The sequence below is a fragment of the Condylura cristata genome, unplaced genomic scaffold (genome assembly GCF_000260355.1).
Source record: "Condylura cristata isolate star-nosed mole 26May11 unplaced genomic scaffold, ConCri1.0 scaffold00034, whole genome shotgun sequence".
Lineage (NCBI taxonomy): Eukaryota > Metazoa > Chordata > Mammalia > Eulipotyphla > Talpidae > Condylura > Condylura cristata.
The window spans coordinates 5,464,431-5,483,673 of NW_004567135.1; the positions used below are offsets into that span (position 1 = coordinate 5,464,431).

The 19,243-nt window shown below is 56.1% G+C and overlaps 1 protein-coding gene across 1 annotated transcript in view; it reads left to right on the forward strand.

Moving 5' to 3' along the window:
- Nucleotides 1-11,824: 11,824 nt before the first annotated feature.
- The window catches only part of LOC101621289 (keratin, type II cytoskeletal 3), a 7,895-nt gene continuing 476 nt past the window's right edge, over nt 11,825-19,243 (forward strand). The window contains exons 1-9 of the mRNA XM_012732303.1: nt 11,825-12,578; nt 13,569-13,789; nt 15,444-15,504; nt 16,050-16,145; nt 16,634-16,798; nt 16,919-17,044; nt 17,302-17,522; nt 18,739-18,773; nt 19,157-19,240. Coding sequence (XP_012587757.1) covers nt 11,847-12,578; nt 13,569-13,789; nt 15,444-15,504; nt 16,050-16,145; nt 16,634-16,798; nt 16,919-17,044; nt 17,302-17,522; nt 18,739-18,773; nt 19,157-19,240 — 1,741 coding nt within the window. The 5' untranslated portion in view covers nt 11,825-11,846. The remainder of the gene's footprint in view (nt 12,579-13,568; nt 13,790-15,443; nt 15,505-16,049; nt 16,146-16,633; nt 16,799-16,918; nt 17,045-17,301; nt 17,523-18,738; nt 18,774-19,156; nt 19,241-19,243) is intronic.

Consider the following 19,243-nt stretch of genomic DNA (forward strand, 5'->3'; position numbering starts at 1 on the left):
GGCTTCAGCTCGAGCAGCAGCCGGAGCAGCAGCGTCAAGTTCTCCCAGTCCTCCGGCCACTGCTCCAGATAAGGGACGCGCCGGCCGAGCCCCCCGCTCCGCGCCCGCCGCCCGCACCGCGCCACCCCGCTCCGCCTTGCCGCAGGCGCCCCTCTCTCGGGCCCGAAGACCAGAGCTCCTCGCTCCGTCCAGGTCCCCAGGCGCAGCCCAGGCAGAGACTTCCAGGCTCTTCTCCCTGGCTCCAGCCTGTGTCTCTGAGCGTCCAGGGGTGGCCTCAGCCACCGCCTTCTGCTGCCCCGGGGGGTCCCGTCCTTGGCTGGAACCGTCACCCCCTTTCTGATGTATAGAACCCCCAGCCCTCTGTCCTGTCGCCAATAAAGTGCATTGTTTCACAGCTGGCCTCTGAGCATTCTTGGGGCTTTTCCCCCGTGGGACCGCTGCGCTCACCGCTTCTGCTCGCTGCGAGGGGCCCAGCACAGTATTGGCCCCCTGAAACCGAGGCAGCGTCTGCTGGGATCCCTCGGCCCCTTAGAGGGGCCGAAACCGGCAGGACCTGCCTGTGGTTTATTCGCTGCGTGAGGGGAGGCTGCAGGACGCCCGAGGGCGGAGAGCCCAGACCTCTGTCTCCTCGTTGCCTTCGCTCTTTTGAGGAGCTTGGGATAGAGGGGTTCCTCCGTTGGTGCTGGTCCTCTTTGCAGCTGACACCTGGGAAACTGACCCCCCTCAGAGTGTACCCCTTTCAAAAGCAGGTGGGGCTAGAACCCCAGGGCCGGGAAGCTCCCCGGAGCTACCCACCCCAAAGTCCAACCCACAGCACCAAGGGTTTTGTGTGGGTGAAATCTTCCTGCTTTGGAGCACACATTAGAGGTTCCAAGATATATATATATTTTAAGCTTTATTTTATTCATGCCTACAGAACTGGGGTACAGGGCAGAGGTGCAGGGGCAGCGAGAGGACTCACTAGAGACAGAGTGGGGAGCAGAACAGGCAGATCAACGAAGCACACCGCTGAGGGGAGCAGCTCCTGACCCGCTCCACCTCTGGGCAGGGTCAGCTCCAAGGTGGGGTCACCTCCAGTGCTAAGGGGAGAAGCCGAGGGCCAGGAGCCAACTGCCACACCCTGTGGGTCACCTCCAGGCGTGGTCACCTCCAGGCGGGGTCACCTCCAGGGCGAGGTCGAACTGGTGCTGAAGTGGCTTTAGCTTCTGAGCGCTGTGCTTTAACTAGCTGTGCCCCCAGGAAGGACCCCCAGGATTTTTTTTAAAATGAAGTACCATTGTTTTACATTCCTGTGACCACATGGTCACCAAAGCGCCCACAGTCCTCCACCACCGTCCATGTGCTCGCCCCCTCCTGACTTACCTGCCCTCCCCCACCCCTCGGGCCTAGGGTCACCTTTCAAGGCTCAGTTTTACAACTTTGTGTCTGAGCCTTTATTTGGTTCCTCTAAAATCCCACACATAGGTGACACCAGACAGTATTTATTTTGCTCCTTCCAAGAAATCTCACAGCAAAGGAGGCCTGCCAGACAGACTACCTTAACGCGGCATTCCCAGAGGCCCGCCTTCCTGACACAATTATTGACACCTGGGCACTATTTGCACACTCTGGTTGCAGGTGTCTGTGTCAGGCACGGACGCGCCCAGCGTCTGCCCTGGACCCGGAAGCCCTGACTGAAGGATTAGTTGGTCAGGGGAGTGCGGGGCAGAAGGGCAAGACTGGAGAGGACTGAGGACCCCGGGAACTTCCTCGGGGGCCCAGAGGGGGGCGGCGAGCAGCGTGGGGTCATACTGCATCAGACTGGAGGCCCCAGGTATGGCGAGTCCAGAGTGCCCCACACTATTTCTGGGGCTGCGGCGGGTGCCCAGAGAACACGCAGGTATAGCATTTCCGTCTTGTGTCACAGAGGAATTTATTTTGGGAAAGGAGAATGACGGCGGTAGGGTGCCTGAGGAAACCCGCAGCCGGGGCTCCAGGGGCCCAGGGGAAGCCTTGCCCCGAGCTATTCCGCTCAGCTCCCAGGACGGCTCTCAGGAGGAGGCGGGTTCGAGCCGCAGATGGGGCATTTTGGGGCAGAAAGGCGCCTTCTCTGACGGGTATCTCTCAGTGAACAGGGGGTCAGAGGTGGGCACACTCAGGCCTGCCCCGGTCAGGGCAGGTCACGGGGTGGGGGGGGCGGGGGTGCGCCTGGGCGCCGGGCGCTGCCTCCCAGAGAAGTCATGGCCGTGAGCTGCCACTCTTCGCTCTCTGGCCCTGAGCTCCGCTGGGGTTCGTCCACGAGCAGAAACCCCACACTGCCTCCCCTCGGTGGGTGAGGCGGCCCACAGCGGCAAGATGTAAACACAAGATGACTTCAAGTGGTGACACGTGTGTCAGAAAAGAAACGGAGACTGGCTGAAGAAACGGGAGAGTACTGGGTGTGGGGGAAGGGGGAGGACGAGGCCCAGCTCCCCAGAGGCCGCACTCGGGTAGGGGTGGGGGTCCGGCTGTGGCTTCCCTGAGGGGCACAGCGCTGGAGACTCGGGACTCTGCTGGGACGTCCGAGAGTGGGGTCAGAGGGGTGCTGGAGGCTCAGGCTGGGGCGTGTAACCGGCACAGGACAGCGAGGTGGTTTCTGACACCACAGGGGTGGTGACGTCTCCCAGAGAGGGAAGCAGAGAGGGAAGGCGCTGGGAGCAGGAGGCCGGGAACCTAGTCAGGGGCAGGTGGTCAGCCGGGCCCTGGCGCCCAGCCCAGCTTTTCCAAAATGGCGACCACCTGCGAGGTCCAGGGGTTTCTGATGGCTCCCTGAAGAGCCCGGCTCAGGCCTGGTCTTCCTCAGGACACTGTGCTGGCTTCGAGGCCACATTCAGAGTGGCCGCTTGCCTTGGCGACCCATACTCATCCTTTCTGGGGGTTTGGACTGCGGCCTGTGCCCAGGTGCTCATCCATCCTGGGGGGTTGCAGGAGACCCCATGCTGAGGCTGCTCTTGACAGAGGGGAGTCCATAGCTTCTTCGAGGAGAGAATAGCCAGGCTCAGGAGGGCGCCGTGGACAGAGGTGTCCCTGTCCCGGCAGAATGCCTGGCAGGTGGGCGTGGAGCGGACCTGAGACTAGGAGTGACCCCCACGCTGGGCTGGGCAATCTCGGCCCAGCCCTGACTATCTCCAATCCAGGCTGGCAATACCTTCCCCAGACCTTGACTTGAACGGAGTGTTCTTTCTCTTTATGCCTCAGTGTTTACATAATTTCTTCGCAAAACTGTTGATCTGTCAAGTACCCCTAAATCAGGGGCTTTGGTTTCTTTTTCTGAACTTGACAAAACATTTCATCCCTAAGTGGGGTCCCAGTTCGGTGGTGTCCATTCTTTTTTCTTTCTTTTAATGAAACAGATGTTTATTATAGATTTTTTTTTAATTAAAGACTTTAAACAAAAATCCTGTAATCCTACAAGCTGACAATGACCTGGCAGCAGGTAAATACCTCAGGCGGGAGAGCGTTTGTTCTACATGAGTTTATGTATAATAAATTCCCGTGACTGATTCCAACATGTGTGTATGAACTGGCTTCACGCAGTTGATAATTTAGAGTGAAATATAATCATTAAGGAATTCAAACAGTCACACAGTCAATTCACTGTATTACAACAGTGACATTTAAAAAAAATCTGAAGTCAGGCCCTCCCTGGTGGCGCAACAGATTAGGACGCAGCATTGCAAGTGGCCGCAGCTGCTTCAGTGCGAGTTCGATCCCCGGCCAGGGAGAGACTCACAGAGTACAGCAGACCTCTCCTGACCCGCCCGCTGCTCCCCTCAGCAGTGGACTTTGTCATTCTGCCTGTTCTGCTCCCCGCTCTGTCTCTGGTGAAGCCTCTCACTGACCCTAGTTCTGTATACATTAATAAATAAATCTTAAATTAATAAAAAAAAAATAAATCTTAAAAAGTCTAAAGTCAAAACATCTGCAAGTAACAATTCGAAGCCAAGGGCCCATATCCCATTCTGCTGAGGGAGTCTCAGCTCCATCAGCTGATTCAAAAACAGCATGTTTGTGCCGTCACAAATGTTTTTACAAACTATGTTACAATATTAAGCTTTATAAAGGAAGCACCAGGATGAATGCTAAGCCCCACAGCACACTTTTTCACAAGGCACCCGAGCCGTGTCTTAAGCACACATTTTAACCTCGGTGTTCTCAGAACATCTTCTTGGCTTTCATTGGTTGTATGTCTCTATTTTCATCTTCTTTATAATTGGCCTGGTCTCTCTTTTTGGCAAACATTTTTCCAGTTCTTCCCACTAACGCCTCATACCTTCCAGCCACTTCTTCATCTGACACCTGCTTTGGTCTCAGCATCCATCTGAAGCGTTCCTCTCTCCACCTCAGGATGAAATCCTCTGAATGACACAAGTCTCCACCTCAGGATGAAATCCTCTGAATGACGCTTTCAGGGAGAGGATCTCACACCAGAAACTGCTCTTCTGTTAGGAACCTCCCTTTCTCGTTAAGCTCTGGCAAATCCAAGTACCATGTGTTCATTCATGGCTGTCTTTTCTTCCTCCCCTAGCAGTGTCTTGGTGACCGAGTCCAGTCCCCTTGGGTGACCTTCGGTGCACCAGCTCTTGGGCAACGTGGCCTTGCCCGGCCGCCATGCAGGCTCCCGCCGGCCGGTTCCTTACCTGTCCCCTCGGGATTTTTCTTTGCTCACAGGGAGTGCTGGACAGTGCTGACGTGCGTGCCTGGGCCTCACGTGGGCATGGGGTGCTGGCCATTGGTCACCTAGTTCTTTTGCTCCCTGCTCTGTCCTGTGGGGGTGACTTCCTCCTGCGATGATGGCACCACTTCAGTCCCCCGACCACCCCACCCCCATACTGACCTCTGTCTGTGCCCCTCTCTCTGGGCCTCTCCTCTCCCTCACCCCGGCTTGGAAAGAATGTTCAGAACAGCTCCTCCTGATGGTAGTGCTTGTTGACTCACGGGTCACACAGCCCTTGATGTTAAGGAGACGGAGGCTATTTTCTCTGTCTCCTCTGGGACCGGCTGCAGGTTAGAGCAAGTATCAACAGTGGTGGCGACATGGCCACCGAGACTCAGTTAAGGAACTTGGGACTGTTTCCACAAGAATCTGCCTGTGGGGAATCAGACTCAGCTGCTGATCAAAGTTTGCACGTAAAGTTTTGAGTTGCTGGGTGGGGCTTGTGTTAGCCAATCATCAGCAGTCTCATCTGTTGGGACTTGGGCTCTCCTTCTCTCTGCTTTCTTAGCGCTTTAGCCCAGGTATAGTCTTTCTTGCTGACAAAGTGCAAAAAGGTGAACACCTTGCAGCAATCTTGGGATGATGGGAAACTCACTTCAGTCTTGGAAACACACTCATATTTTTCTGTTTCCCTCCAAAGCCTGTCTGTGATGCAAACTCTGTTGTGCTTCAGATCACGCTAATCACCACTAATTCTTCCAACCCAGCCCAGGCTGAAGGCTGGGTGGTTCTCCCCGAGGCCCACTCATGGGGGTCTGGGGCGAAGCCAGCACCCTTGGGGTCCATGGCGTAGGTGCCAGGTGGTGGTGGCCTCTTTGCCTCCTGGAGGAGATCTGGGAGGACAGGATGGCTCTCGACAGCACAAAAGCAGTGGTTCGAAGCGGGACGGCCTCACCTCCTGGGAACAGAGGGCGATGACTTTTTGGCGGTCACAGTGGACTGGGGGAGCACTACTGGCATCACGAGGGTAGAGGCCATCCTGGCAGTGCCAGAGCACAGTCCCCTGTCCCCAGATGTCATGGGGCTGTGGCTGAGAAGCCTCACACACAGGCAAGAGGTGGTCTCCTCACTCCCTAGGAAAGGCGCCTTGGCTAACGTGATGGGTGGGAGCTGGGCTGACTGCGTACTTGGAAAAGGGACATATTTTTGCAGGTTTGTGTTAACAACAAAATTTGCCCTTTGACCCTGGGCAATGATATAGGAAACAAGCCAGGCAAACCGCTTGGCCGTCGCAGGAGCTCAAGGCCAGTGCTGCGGGCTGTGAGGGCTGGCGGGTCTGGCCGGGCTGTGGGCGCCTCTGTGTCAGGTACCTGCTCCCTGCCGCGGTGACCTGCTCCCTGCCGGGGTGACCTGCTCCCTGCCGGGCTGCTCCTTCTGCCTTCAACATGCAGCAGGCTTTGCTGAAGGCTTTGCTGGGCCCTCCTGTGCCCCCAAAGGAGGCTAGCACCCCCTTATTTTACGTGTCATGTTGTATTCATGTGGCAATGTTCAGGATCTTTCCACACCAGAGTGGGAGCTACTTGGAGGGCGGGCAGCGCCTTCCTCTCTGTCACTCGTGCCCAGCACAGGCCGGTCGCTGCTCCGACCTTCAGGAGTTCACAGGCGCTTAGAGCACAGGGTGGACTCTGACAGCTAATTGCTGTGCTGATGTATCGACGAAAGTCGCACGTTCAAGCCATGACCTTTCGTTGGGTGCTCACGGTGCCAGGCACACACCGGGCATTTTGCACGTGTCATCTCGTTTAATTCTCTCAGAGGAGGCAGGTAGCAATTATCCTCATTTGCCAGAGGAGGAAGCCGGGGCTTAGAGAGGCCACGTGACAAGCTTGGCACAGCCGGGAAGTGGCAGATGTGGGCTCGAGTCCGAGGCTGCGCTCCTCACCCGGCCGTGTTCCCCGGCCCCCCCAGGGGACCCTGGCTTGGCCCAGCTCTGGCATGCCTGTAAGTCGCTCTGGAGCCCTGAGGAGCCAGAAACGGAGCTGAAGTCCCTCCTTCCTCCAGCAGGAGGGGTTTCTGCAGTGGAAGCCCCGGGAGGGCGGGACACCTACCTTCAACTCTGGAAGTTTCTGCCTGCCACTGGGAGTCCAAAAGCTGATCAGGACATGCTTGATCACGAGGGGTGTTTCTCTCTGAAGTAACAGAGGAAATCCTAAGGTTCAGAATGATTTCCCATGAACTCAAGTTAATTTTTCTTTAACTCAAGGTGCATTTGCCCATCACAAGCTGTGACGGGTTATTTAAACGTCGAAGTACAAAGTACACTTCTCACACCGAGATGGCCTACTGGGGCTGACCGGTGTGCACAGCGGTCAAAGTGACGCCCACTTTGACCCCCGCTTACGACAGGCTTTGCCTAGTCTGGTTACAGTCTTGGGGCTCAGTCAGCTGACTGGGCGTGCAAATCAGCCTCACCAAGAGCATGTTTTTATCTGTAACATGTGAATAAAAATTCCCACTTTATGGACAACGATACCTAGTCCAGAGCTTGTGACTCAGGTTTATGGCAGCAATGAACGTTGTCTCTCTGTGTTCTTCTCACAGTCAGATGAATGGAGTACAGATCTGAAAGAGGAGAGCGTTCACTAAGTACAAATCTGCCCCATTTCGGGATGTATCCAGGGGTTGAGTAAGTATTTGCTGATTGGTGAATCGCATCACTGATGAGCCCCTCCAGCGGGAAACTGGCTTGTCTGGCAAGGAAGGGTGGCGTTTATGTAACTCGCAATGCAGATGCCATGATTCCTTCTGATTCTCTGTGAAAATCATCAGCTGTCAATGCTGCATCCCCCGAGACGGGCTGTCCTGTAGATCGCCTTCCTTTTCAGCTTCCAAACTATGGCTTCCTGGGGGCGTGGCACATGGCCCATCATGGCAACAATGAGCCGCTGCCCCGAGAGTGTCCCCACTGCTTCCCACACAGGAGGCCATGCTGATCCCAACTCACAACATAGGAAACTGAGGCAGAGGCAGGTCACTTCCTGAGGGACGTTCGGAGGTTTCCCGCAAGTCCCAGTAAGGGCCAGGGCCCCCCCGGTCTTCCCTGCTTTCTAGCATCCCAGGGGCCCCTCTGTGTTTCTTCAGCCTCAAGCCCGAGTCTGCTCTCTGTACCCGCCCTCCCACTGAGAACAAATGCTTTCTCTCCGGGGATGAGACAAGTCTCCTGCCCGCTCTACCTACACCTGCTAGTTCTTCTGGATGGACCCTCGGACGCTCGGACGAGCATCTCTCCAAGATAGTCACAGCGTGTTGATGGGAGTTAGCACAGGAGGATTTTGCTGTCTTTCTAGACAAACATATTACATAATTTTACAAACACAGTACAGTGTCTCTCATGATCAGAAGTATTTAAAGATAAAAAGGCTCTCTTCTATAGGACTCTTTTCTACAGGATTTCATGGGGCTTTTAATTTGCTAATGAGTTTTATTATTTTCCTTCTTCCCCAAGAAGGAAGCTGTGGAATTTTTGCTTCTTAAATTTACTTGATTACAGAACCTCTTTATCTCCGGAGATAGAATTTTGCTTGAGACATACTCTGGGAGAGACTCTCTCAGCTAAGGGCAGAGAGAGCACTCCATTAAGCCTGGGGAGAAGATCTGCATTAGAATAAATGGTGACTGTGAACACTTAGCCCTGCCATAAAAGGACTCAGCTATACTGAGACGTTTACTTCTTCATTAAGCTTTAGCTGTACAGGGAGCTAGCTGTCTTATCTTTATTTTTTGTGGGTTAAGTAAGGTTATTTCATTAGTGATGTTTATACTCTAACATGGTAAAAAGGAGAAAACTGTGATAACTGTGATACTTCTTAGTCCAGGGGTAGCAAAGTCTGTTCTATTCATTTGTTTATGCATACAGAACTGGGGTACAAGCCAGAGGTTCAGGGGCAATGAGAGGATTCAGCAGAGACAGAGTGGGGAGCAGAACAGGCCAACTGATGGAAGTACACAGCTGAGGGGAGCGGCGGGCGTGTCAGGAGAGGTTTGCTGCACCCTATGGGTCACCTCCAGGGTGGGGATCAAACTCATGCTGCAGTGGCTGTGGATGGCTTCATAGTGCTGCGTTTTAACCCGTTGCGCCACCAGGGCGGGCCCAGCCTGTTGTTTTTTGAAAACCAATTAACAATTTCTTGAACATCAGATCTGAGAATCCACATGTCTAAAGGGGCATATTACCATCACCCCCGCATCCTCAGCAGCCCCGGGGCAGAGAGGGATGTCCCCTCACTTGACCACCAGGTAAAGGCTGCCGTCTCGTGATTCAGCTCTATACTCACCACGTGACATCCTCCCTGCAGTTGAGAACCGGGGAGCCATTTGGGGAGAGAGAATATGCTGCTTGGTGATGTTCCCCTTATTTCATCAGTGAAGAGATAACTCCGGAGTGTTCAGCCTTGTGGCAACTTTTATACAGAAAGTTCTGGCAAGCAAGGTCCGGCCGGCAGCAGGCAGCTCATTAAGCCGCCACGGCTGTCAGAGGTCTTGCCGCGACTAAGAGAGATATTGCAGGATGCTAACTCCAAATATTTTCAGCAGCTTTAATCAACTGTTGAGTAAACAGCCCCAACCTGCTAATAAGGAGATGCTTTGGCAGGCTCCGGCGTGTGGATTAGGGGACCCAACCCAAGCCCGAGCTTTGGCAATCTGCCCATTGTCTCTCTCCATCACTGTTCTCCAGCATATGCCAGGCTGGCACAGCTGAGCCACCCACTGCCTCAGCACTGGAGCCAAGGGAGGGGAAGGGACCTGGGAACCTGCTGTCTGTTTTTGTTTGCTTTGGGCTCCCCCCTGGGGCGTCAGGCCATCCAAACTCCTTCTGGGGGAGTCATTTGATCTTTTAAAGGAGTCTCAGAGACAGGCATAAGGACCTCGCCAGGAGGGTCTGGTATTCAATGGCTGGGTGGAAGATATCTTTAAGGAACAATCCAACAGGATCTCCTTTGTGACTGTCTGCACACAGATAATGTGGATTTAAGATCCAAGGGTTTGTCATTACACAGTACGTATTTGAATTTCAAAACAGCCTTGCAAAATTGGGTAGAGCCCTCAGTTTATACAGATAGGAGAGGCTCAGAGAAGTCAAGGACCTTGCCATGGTTACTTGTGAGAGGCAGACAAGGGATCTGAACCCGGGTCTTCACGACAGACTTTCTACCAGACCACGGCTACTGTACTGGTGTGGCATTTTGTCATTTTCAAAGTCACTTAGATTATAGAGTGTGAGGCCCACCGCAGACCAGTGCGACAGGATGGGACCCAAACTCAATGTATTAATCACAGCCCAAGGTCGCCTGACCCAAACCCGTCCTGGCAGAAGACTCGCTGTCTGCTACCCCGGCATGGCTTTCTGGCTCTCTGCTCACAGCTTCTTTCTCAGTGAGTTTCTCAGGAGCAGTGTGCCGTGCAAAACAGTCTCTAGAAAAGCCAAGGTCAAACCTAAGTGATTTTCTTCCCCTGTATCTCCGGAGGGAAGATGCGGCTGACTATTACTGTGTGCCAAGCATCTGCGGTTTATTTTGTTTGCACTAAGCTTTTTATATTTACTTAGTTTTCTTAACGTTTACAACTCTCCAAAGGACCTGTCACCCATCCTCGCTTTACAGTTGAGGAAGCCAGACAGAAAGTCAGGTACATTGTCCAAGACCTGGCGAGTGGTGGGCTGGGATTCTTGCAGAGATCCGGCCCTGGAGGACCTGCCGGGTGGGGCCCTGAAGCGGCTGTCGAGCTCGGAAGATGGCTTCTTGCAAGGGCCGTCAGGGACCACGTTGTCTGGCAATCATCCCAGAAAGTGTGTCCACTGCCCATTTGACTGGGATTCTGGCAATATACCAACTAGCTATTTCTTGGGCTGAAGTGGGGGGTAGCAGGGGAGGGGGAGGGAGGCTGAGACTCCCTCCCTCTTGCCCCGAGATGCCTTGCAAAGATGCGTGTGTGGCTAACTCTCTAGCCGTGTGCATGGGCTGCAGTGGAGACCGGTGAGCATGGGGTGGGGTCAGAGCAGCGATTCTTGCTCCCCTGTCAACGATCCCCTGCGCCCGGGGCCCAACTGGCCCACCAGAGTCTAGCCCAGGGTTTCCCTAACTTTCTGGATCATAAGCATTACCCTAAAGTCTTGTTAAAAAGATACAGATGGCAAGTCCTTCCTCTGGAGCGCTACGCTCCGTAAGACTGGGAGGGACCTGAGTCAAGATATTGACTTTCTCGCCCACGAGTCCGTAATCGGTCACCACAGGGTCTGCGCTTGCTGGGGATGTGGAGTGCGTGGGACTCACTCGGATGACCCTGATGCCCTCGGGGCCTGAGGGGTACTGGGGGGGGCAGATTACGCACTTTGTTAGGAACATGTGGGCACACAGAGGGTGCTGGCTCCCCCAGACAGCAGGGCCCCTTCCTCTTCCCAAGCCTCACACTTGTTTGCTTCAGATACGACCTTCACTCTTCCTGCAGGTTGGACACTTTATCTCATCCTTAGCAGCATTTCTCAACTCAAATGACAGGCTGGTGTAGGTAGAGGCCTTGGCCTGAGGTGGTGTCAGTGTGGACCTGTGGGGTCCCTGCACCCCTCATCCTTACTTCTCCCACCCCAAGCCCTCTTCTGGACCTTTCCCTGAAGAGGCAGGCACAGACAACAAGCCACTGGGCTGTTTCACACTGGAGCACAAGGGAGGGGCCCAGGCCATCTGAAAGAGGTTGTCCCGTCTTCACCTCATATCATGGAACTCAGTGTGTCCTAATCCAGTGTTGTCAAAACCCAACTCTTCCTGCTGGGTCAGGTGCTGTCTTGAGTTCTTTAAGACCCTTGAGGAAATCACGTGGAGGGAGGAGAGCTCTGGTCTTTTGTCAACTGAGGCAAGTTTGGGTGATTAAGCTAAGAAAGCAAAGTCACTTTGGTCTAGAGGATTATTTTTGAGGTGTGTTGGGAACCTAGAAGCAACTTATTGCCCGGGAGGCAAACCAAACCCAAGATGACTCTCAGCTAATTGCTTGTCTCCTTTCTGCCAAGCCAAACTCCTTGGTATATAAAGACCAGTCTCCTCAGTCATCCCCATCTTCTGTCTTCATCCCTCTTGGTTCTTGCTAAGTGATCGCGAGCTCATCTCCAAGCGCTCTCACCATGAACAGACAAGGCTGCAAGACATCCGGGGGCTTCTCCGGCCGCTCTGGGGGCTTCTCCGGCCACTCTGCCGTGGTCTCCAGCAGCAGCGGCAGCAGCAGGATGAGCTGCGTGGCCCGCACTGGGAGAGGTGGCGGAGGGGCCTGCGGGGCCCGGGGCGGAGCCGGCGGCTTCGGCAGTCACAGCCTCTACAACCTGGGCGGCTCCAAGAGCATCTCCATGAGCGTGGCTGGTGGCCCCCGGGCTGGTGGCTTCGGGGGAGGACGTAGCAGCTGTGGTGGTGGCTTTGGGGGCGGTCAAGGAGGTGGCTTTGGTGGTGGCAGAGGAATGGGAGGTGGCTTTGGAGGGGCTGGTGGCTTTGGAGGGGCTGGTGGCCTTGGGGGGGCTGGTGGTTTTGGAGGGGCTGGTGGCTTTGGAGGGGCTGGTGGTTTTGGTGGAGGTCGTGGTTTTGGTGGCCCCGGTGGCCCTGGTGGCTTTGATGGCCCTGGTGGCTTTGGTGGCCCCGGTGGCCCTGGTGGCTTTGGTGGCCCTGGTGGCTTTGGTGGCCCCGGTGGCCCTGGTGGCTTTGGTGGCCCTGGTGGACTCCATGGGGGAATCCATGAAGTGACAGTCAACCAGAGCCTCCTGCAGCCCCTCAACTTGGAGATTGACCCCCAAATCGGACAAGTGAAGACCCAGGAGCGGGAGCAGATCAAAGCCCTCAACAACAAGTTTGCCTCCTTCATTGACAAGGTGCGGTGAGGGCAAAGCCCAGAGCTGTCCCAGGGGTTTGGGCTGTCCAGGGGGTGAGAGCAGGAAGGTGCCAGTGGGATCAGCCAGGCTTGGTCCTATCGGGCAACGGGCATCTCTCTCTTGCTATTTGGGTTTTGTTTCTCCAGTTGTGAAGTGGGAAAGCTCCCGATCTCCTTCTAGGGTCTGTACCAGGGACCATGTGGTGAGAGGCCACATGTGCTTTTGGCTCTTTCAGGAATGGGGTGTTGGCTACGCCATTACTATAGTCAACTTTGCATTTGAAACAATTGCTTTTCTTGAAAACAGTTGCTTGATACTCTAAGCTAGGCGGGGATCAGCCCTGAGCTAGCTGTCAGTGACGCTGCAGCGGACACCTCCCGCACCACGCTGTGCTTCGGGAGGCGGTTATTCTGTGGAGCTGTCCACACCGAGACGGGAAGGGCGTGCTGGGCAGAGGGTGAGCCTAGGGTTGGGAGCAGGGCAGCTGTTTTTGCACATTTTCCATAGTTGCCGACTAACTGAGCGGGGCAGCAACAGGGACAATGTGGAAAAACGAAGGCAGAGTTAGCCTTTGCTCACTGTATGGTAGTAACAGTGCTTTTAATTAAAAAAACCAAATTGGCTTTTGCCCGCCGCCCTCCTCCAGTGTGCTCTGAGGCTCCCCATAAGCAAACTCTTGCTTTGTTATTGAGCAGCCCTGTCACTCTGAGCTTAATTAAGTTCTTCCTGTCTTGATTTCTTTTACTACAAAATAGGGACAATAACACTCCCTTTGTAGGTGGTCGTGAGGATTAAATGAGAAAGGCCGTGAGAAAAGAGCAGGCACAGAACCAGCATGCACCATGCTCCTTTCTCTAAATCCTCTTCTTCCCCAGTCCCCAAACACAGAGGTGACTGCAGCACCAGGTGCACGTCCCACCTTTGTGCATTTGGGATCGGAGGCTCCACCTGGCCGGCCGCAGGTGGCTGACTCTTCTCCTGCCCGTGCAGGTGCGGTTCCTGGAGCAGCAGAACCAGGTGCTGCAGACCAAGTGGGAGCTGCTGCAGCAGCAGGGTTCACACTCCTCCACCAGCACCAACAACCTGGAGCCCTTCTTTGAGTCCTACATCAGCTTCCTGCACAAGCAGCTGGACTCGGCGGTGGGAGAGAAGGGGAACCTGGAAGGGGAGCTGAAGACCATGCAGGACCTGGTGGAAGACTTCAAAAAGAAGTGAGGGCCCCAGCGGGGGCATTTTCGCTTTCGGGGCATTGGCGAGGAGGCGTGGGCCCTCTGTGGGGTTGCGGCCGTTCTCACTGCACCTTCAGTCAGCAGTCTCGGGTACACACGGAGGACAGCCTGGCCAAGCAGAAGGCTGGGCGGAGGGGGAGGACCGAAGTTTCTAGATGGCTGACCACGACAGAGGTTTCAGTCTCCAGGTAGCCCCTGGGGCACCCCAGATGCCAGGCTGCTCCCAGTGCCTAAGCCCCTTTTAAGGGCTTACGGTGGAGAGCCTGACACTTTACTGTGGGCTCACCTTGGGAACTTGTGGAAGTGCATGATCCTGTGCTCCCTAGTCCCATCCAGAGCTTCAATTCCTCCCACTCTGGGTCTTTACTTGTCCAATTTGGGGGTCAAGCTTCATGGTGAGAGCCTGTAGAAGTAGCTCTGAATGGGCAGTTGGGCAGCAGGCCCCAGGAATGCCAGGTGGAGGGCTCGGGCCACGCCCCCGGCCATGCTGTGCCAGCCACTCTTCCAGTGTGTCCTCTCAATCCCACCTTACAGCTTCAGTTTCCTCCTGTTGTCTGGGGTTGCAGTTGACACCTTCTGAGAGGGCGAGGGGCAAACAGGGGACCTCAGGAGGCCAGGACAGGCAGGGATGTGCTCTTGGGGAGCCTCCATTTCCGGTCCAGCCGCTCCAGCCCAGTGGGCACACACTCTGGGGGTTGACCACAGGTCTCTGGGGACCCAGGGGTGCGTCAGGTTCACATTGCCCAGAAACCATATTTTCCCTAGAATTGTTCCGTTCTTCCATTTTCACAAAATCCAAGTCTTGGCAGGAGATGGTAGTCAACTGAAAGGCAGGACTCTCGGGGCCTCCCTGGTGGCGCAGGGGTTAAAGTGCAGCACTATGAAGCTGCCTGTAGCCGCTGCTGCACAAGTTTGAACCAGGGAGTGACCCACAGGGCGCAGCTGACGCCTCCTGTCTCCCTGCTGCTCCCCTCAGCAGTGTACTTCGTCCATCTGCCTGTTCTGCTCCCCACTCTGTCTCTGGTGAAGCCTCTCACCCCACCCCCCCACCCAGCCTACACCCCAGTTCTTGTATGAATAAATAAATCTTTAAAAAAAAAAAAAGGCAGGACGCTCACAATCCAGGTGCATTCAGAAGACATGCGTTCATTCTTATCCCAAAATCCGGTAAGAAGCAGCTGTAATGACGAAAGCCACAAAGAAAGCCGAGGCAGGAACACCTGGCTGACCTCTGCCAGGTCCCCTAAGCGCACTGTCCTTTGTGAAGCCACAGCTGGGTGAGCTGTTGAGCTCTCTCCAACCGGGCTGCCCACACCTTCGCTGGCTCACTTGAACTTAGAGGGAGGGAGGAGTACAAGGTCGTGGCTGACTCTGAGGTCTCTAGGTGGGGTCTCGAGGGGGGCTCTGTGCAAAGTGAAACCACAGGGTCCTTGCTAAAAATTGACGGAGACTTTCCAGATGGCCACATCAGGGCCTCTGGCTGGGCTGGGAACCTCCTGTCCTGGCCCCCGGGGCCACGCGGCTCACATGCTCACGGGCCTGGTCCTGTCTCTGCACGGGGCGCGATCTTCTTTGATCCTCAACCTCTTTTTTCACTCCTGAAATGTCACCGTTGAAACACGTGTCTCCTGCCCAGGTATGAAGATGAGATCAACAAGCGCACGACGGCCGAGAACGAGTTCGTCGGGGTCAAGAAGGTGAGTTGGGGCCGCAGACAGGCTGGGGAGCGGGGCCAGCGGGGCTCAGTGGCCAGTGCCGAGGCTGGGGCTTGCATCTGTCTGACCTTTTCGGAAATGAGGTGTTTGACAGGGGCTGTGGCTCCGAGGGAGACACTCCCAGTGTTTGTGCCACCAGCGAGCGGACCGGCAATGCTGAACGCGTTACTCATGGCGGGTTTTTGTTTTTTGGTGTAGCCAGGTTTTCGATTTACAAGTGCACCCAGATGTTATTAATGATAAAAAGAAAAAAAAAAAGTCCTCAAGGCTTGTTTAAAGGCGTCTCAGGAGACCTCTTCATTCTCTTCAGAGGTCGGGTTTCGTAGATGACCAGGGCACGTGCTACCTCAGTGTGTCTTTGTTCTCCTTACGCTGTGCTTGGCTACTGGGGTTTCTATTTCGGTAGAGCGTTCATCACAGAGGAGCGATGGGGTGGGGCGCAGAAGAGACGGCTCTGAGGACAGTCACGGGTGGTGGGTGCGGCGGTTGTCCTTGGGGTTCCTGACGGTTCCCGCCCCCCAACCCAGGACGTGGACGCTGCCTACATGATCAAGGTGGAGCTGCAGGCCAAGGTGGACGCCCTGAACGACGAGCTCAATTTCCTGAGGACCCTCTATGACATGGTGAGGCCCGCAGAGCCCTCCCCAAGCGTGGTGCCCGCGTGTGGCGTTAGGGGACAGGCCGCGGCAGGACGCTGGCAAAACCAGCGACGTCCCTGCAACGTCACTGTCGATGTGTCTCCTGCCCCAGGCAGGAGCAGGGCTCAATGCTGAAGCAGTTCCGCCCATCCAAAAAATGCTAACTTAGCTCCCGCAGCCTGGCCAACAGGGCCACAAGGCCTCTTGGCTTCCTTCTGTCCGAGGCCCACTTTGTCCTGCTGCCCGCTCTGGCTCCCGTGCGGGATTCCCATGGAAGCCGCACACCGGCGGGTCCTTTTGGGCCGACACCGGATCGTCTTTCCTCTTCCTGCTTCATTTTCTGGCATCCTTTAGGCTTTTCCAGGCTTGACTTGCAAATTCATTTTTCTAATTTCCCGCACCTGGCTCCATCATCGTTCTCAGCCGTTCTTAGGGCCAGGGATGGGGAGAGCGACCATCTCTATTCCCTGCAGGAGATGACCCAGGTGCACTCAGACTCCAGCGACACGTCCGTGGTCCTGTCCATGGACAACAACCGCTGCCTGGACCTGGACAGCATCATCGCCGAGGTCAAGGCCCAGTACGAGGAGATCGCGGAGAGGAGCAAGGCCGAGGCCGAGGCCCTGTACCACGGCAAGGTAGGAGCACCCCGCCCCTCAAACCCCCGCTGCCCCAAACTAGTTTTGGGTCCCCCTGAGCTTCACCAAGGACGTCCCCACCCTTGCCGAAGCCATGCTGATCGGTTTCTCCTGGGTCAGCTGGGAGAGCTGCAGAACACGGCCGGCAGGCATGGAGATGACCTGAAGAGCACCAAGTCCGAGATCATGGAGCTCAACAGGATGATCCAGAGGCTGCGGGCCGAGATCGAGAGCGTCAAGAAGCAGGTGGGCTGGCTGGGCTGCTGTTCCTGGTCTGGCCGTGAGGGTGGGGGTGGGCGGCTCAGGACCCCCCACCTGGAACGGACTTCGGGGACGGCCCCGGGCAGCCTTGACCTGCAGGGAGTCCAAAGGCCAGGGCAGCCTACATGGGGCTCACTCATGGGGCAAAGAGCTCTGGGTGGACACAGGCCAGGGGGCCCAGCGAAGGCGGGGTGCTGCCTGACCTCACCATCCTAATGGATATGGTCCCTCCCCCGCCCCAGAATGTCAACCTGCAGGCGGCTGTTGCTGACGCCGAGCAGCGCGGGGAGCTGGCCCTCAAGGACGCCAACGCCAAGCTCCAGGAGCTTCAGGTTGTCCTGCAGAAGACCAAGGACGACCTGGCCCGGCTGCTGCGCGACTACCAGGAGCTGATGAACGTGAAGCTGGCCCTGGACGTGGAGATCGCCACCTACAGGAAGCTGCTGGAGGGCGAGGAGTGCAGGTGGGCGCAGTATCTGTGCTCAGGACACAGTTTAGTGTGACCTTCGATAAAGTGGGTGAGGAGCACTCAGGGAGAGGACCGCTCCTCCCAGGGCGTAGAGTCTCCTGAACAAGCGCTGAACCTTGCTGTTTTTGTCAATCAGGATCAAGCAGGGCACTAACTGACCATGTCATCACACTGTAGTAGGTACCTCTGTGGTCCTCATTATGTGAAAGTGTAAGAGAAAGTGATCTGGGGTTGTGGCAAAGTATAACAGTGCGATGTCCACTGCAACTTTCTAGGGTGACAACGTGCTGCCCACTAGCCACTGGAGTGCTTGAAAGGTGGCTAGTGTAGCTGCATTTTACATTTAATTCAAATAACGTCACACGGCTAGCAGTTCCTGGCCGGGCAGCGAGGTACAGAGAGTCCCGCACCTGCTCCCCGAGGCTGGGCCCCCCCTCTGGACAGGCGGCTGGTGCACACAGACGCTGGAGAAATAGCAGTGTGGGGTGGCAGACACGGGTTTGTGAGTGGAGTTGAGGACAGAGAGATGTTTCTGCAGACTCCTGCTCCACGCACCCTGTGCTCAGAGCTTCGGTCCTCCAGGGGCTCCCCTCCGACAGAGGAAGTGAAACTCGGGTGGGGGAAGAAAACTTCAGGATTTCTGATGAGCCTCGAATAAAAGGAGCGGAAGTGACCATATGGGGGAGGCGTGGGAGGGGAGCGCCTGGTGGACACCAGGCACATTCCAGGTCTGCTCGGTGTGTGGACAGCCTGGTGCGTGAGTGAATGAGGTGCGGGGGGCGGGCGGTGTGGGCCGGACGTCGCAAACCCACACGGCTGTCAGCTCCTCTCACGTTTAATCCGCCTTGACCCAGCAACACCACCACCGCTCGGGAGGGCTCACCTGGGGAAGCCTCCTGGGCAGGAAAGCTGGGAATAAAACCCCAGAACCGGGTGGTGATAACTGGTAATGCAGTGGAATTGGGTAGGAGCAATTCACTTGACAGGTACCGTGGGAGTTGAGGCAGGAGGGTGGGAGGCGGAGACAGGGGGGCTGTTGGCCTCTGCGCCTGCACCCTCTGAAGCAGCCCCCTCGGGCCAGCTGCTCCCAGAAACTGACCGGGCCTGGAGCTTGGCTCCAACCACTGCACATGGGAGCTCGCAGCTCTCAAGGCGCTGGGCTCTGGCTGATGACTCATGGCAGAACTAATCCACGGCTTCTCTCTTTCAGGATGTCTGGAGAGTGTCAAAGCACCGTGAGCATTTGTAAGTGGCCCTTTAAAGCCTGCTCCCTGGGTTGTAGCAAGGGCAACCTCAACCACCACCCTCTCTGAGGGTCTTTGGGCAGGACACCCTGACCCAGGCAGGAACCAGGCCCCCTGGCAGTGTCCAGGGCCTCCCTCCCCAGGGTAAGCCGGGAAACTGTCAGGCTGAAGCTGGCCTTGGGCAGCGCCCCAGGCTGGAGAGCCCGAAACCTCTGAGGATAGGGCTGGCCCTTGTTTCCGGGAGGGGCGCCGGGGTGCAGGGTCAGCTCTCTGGCGGCCAGCGTGGCTCCGGAGGGCGGAGCGTCTTCTCCGGTCACACAGCTGTGCGGGCGGAGCGGGGCTGAGCCCCAGACCCTTGGCCTGAGCTGCGTGTCTGTCCTGCAGCGGTGGTCAGCAACGCCAGCAGCACCAGCAGCACTTCCGGCGGAAGCCACGGAGGCTTCGGAGGGGGCAGCGGCGGCGGCAGAGGCG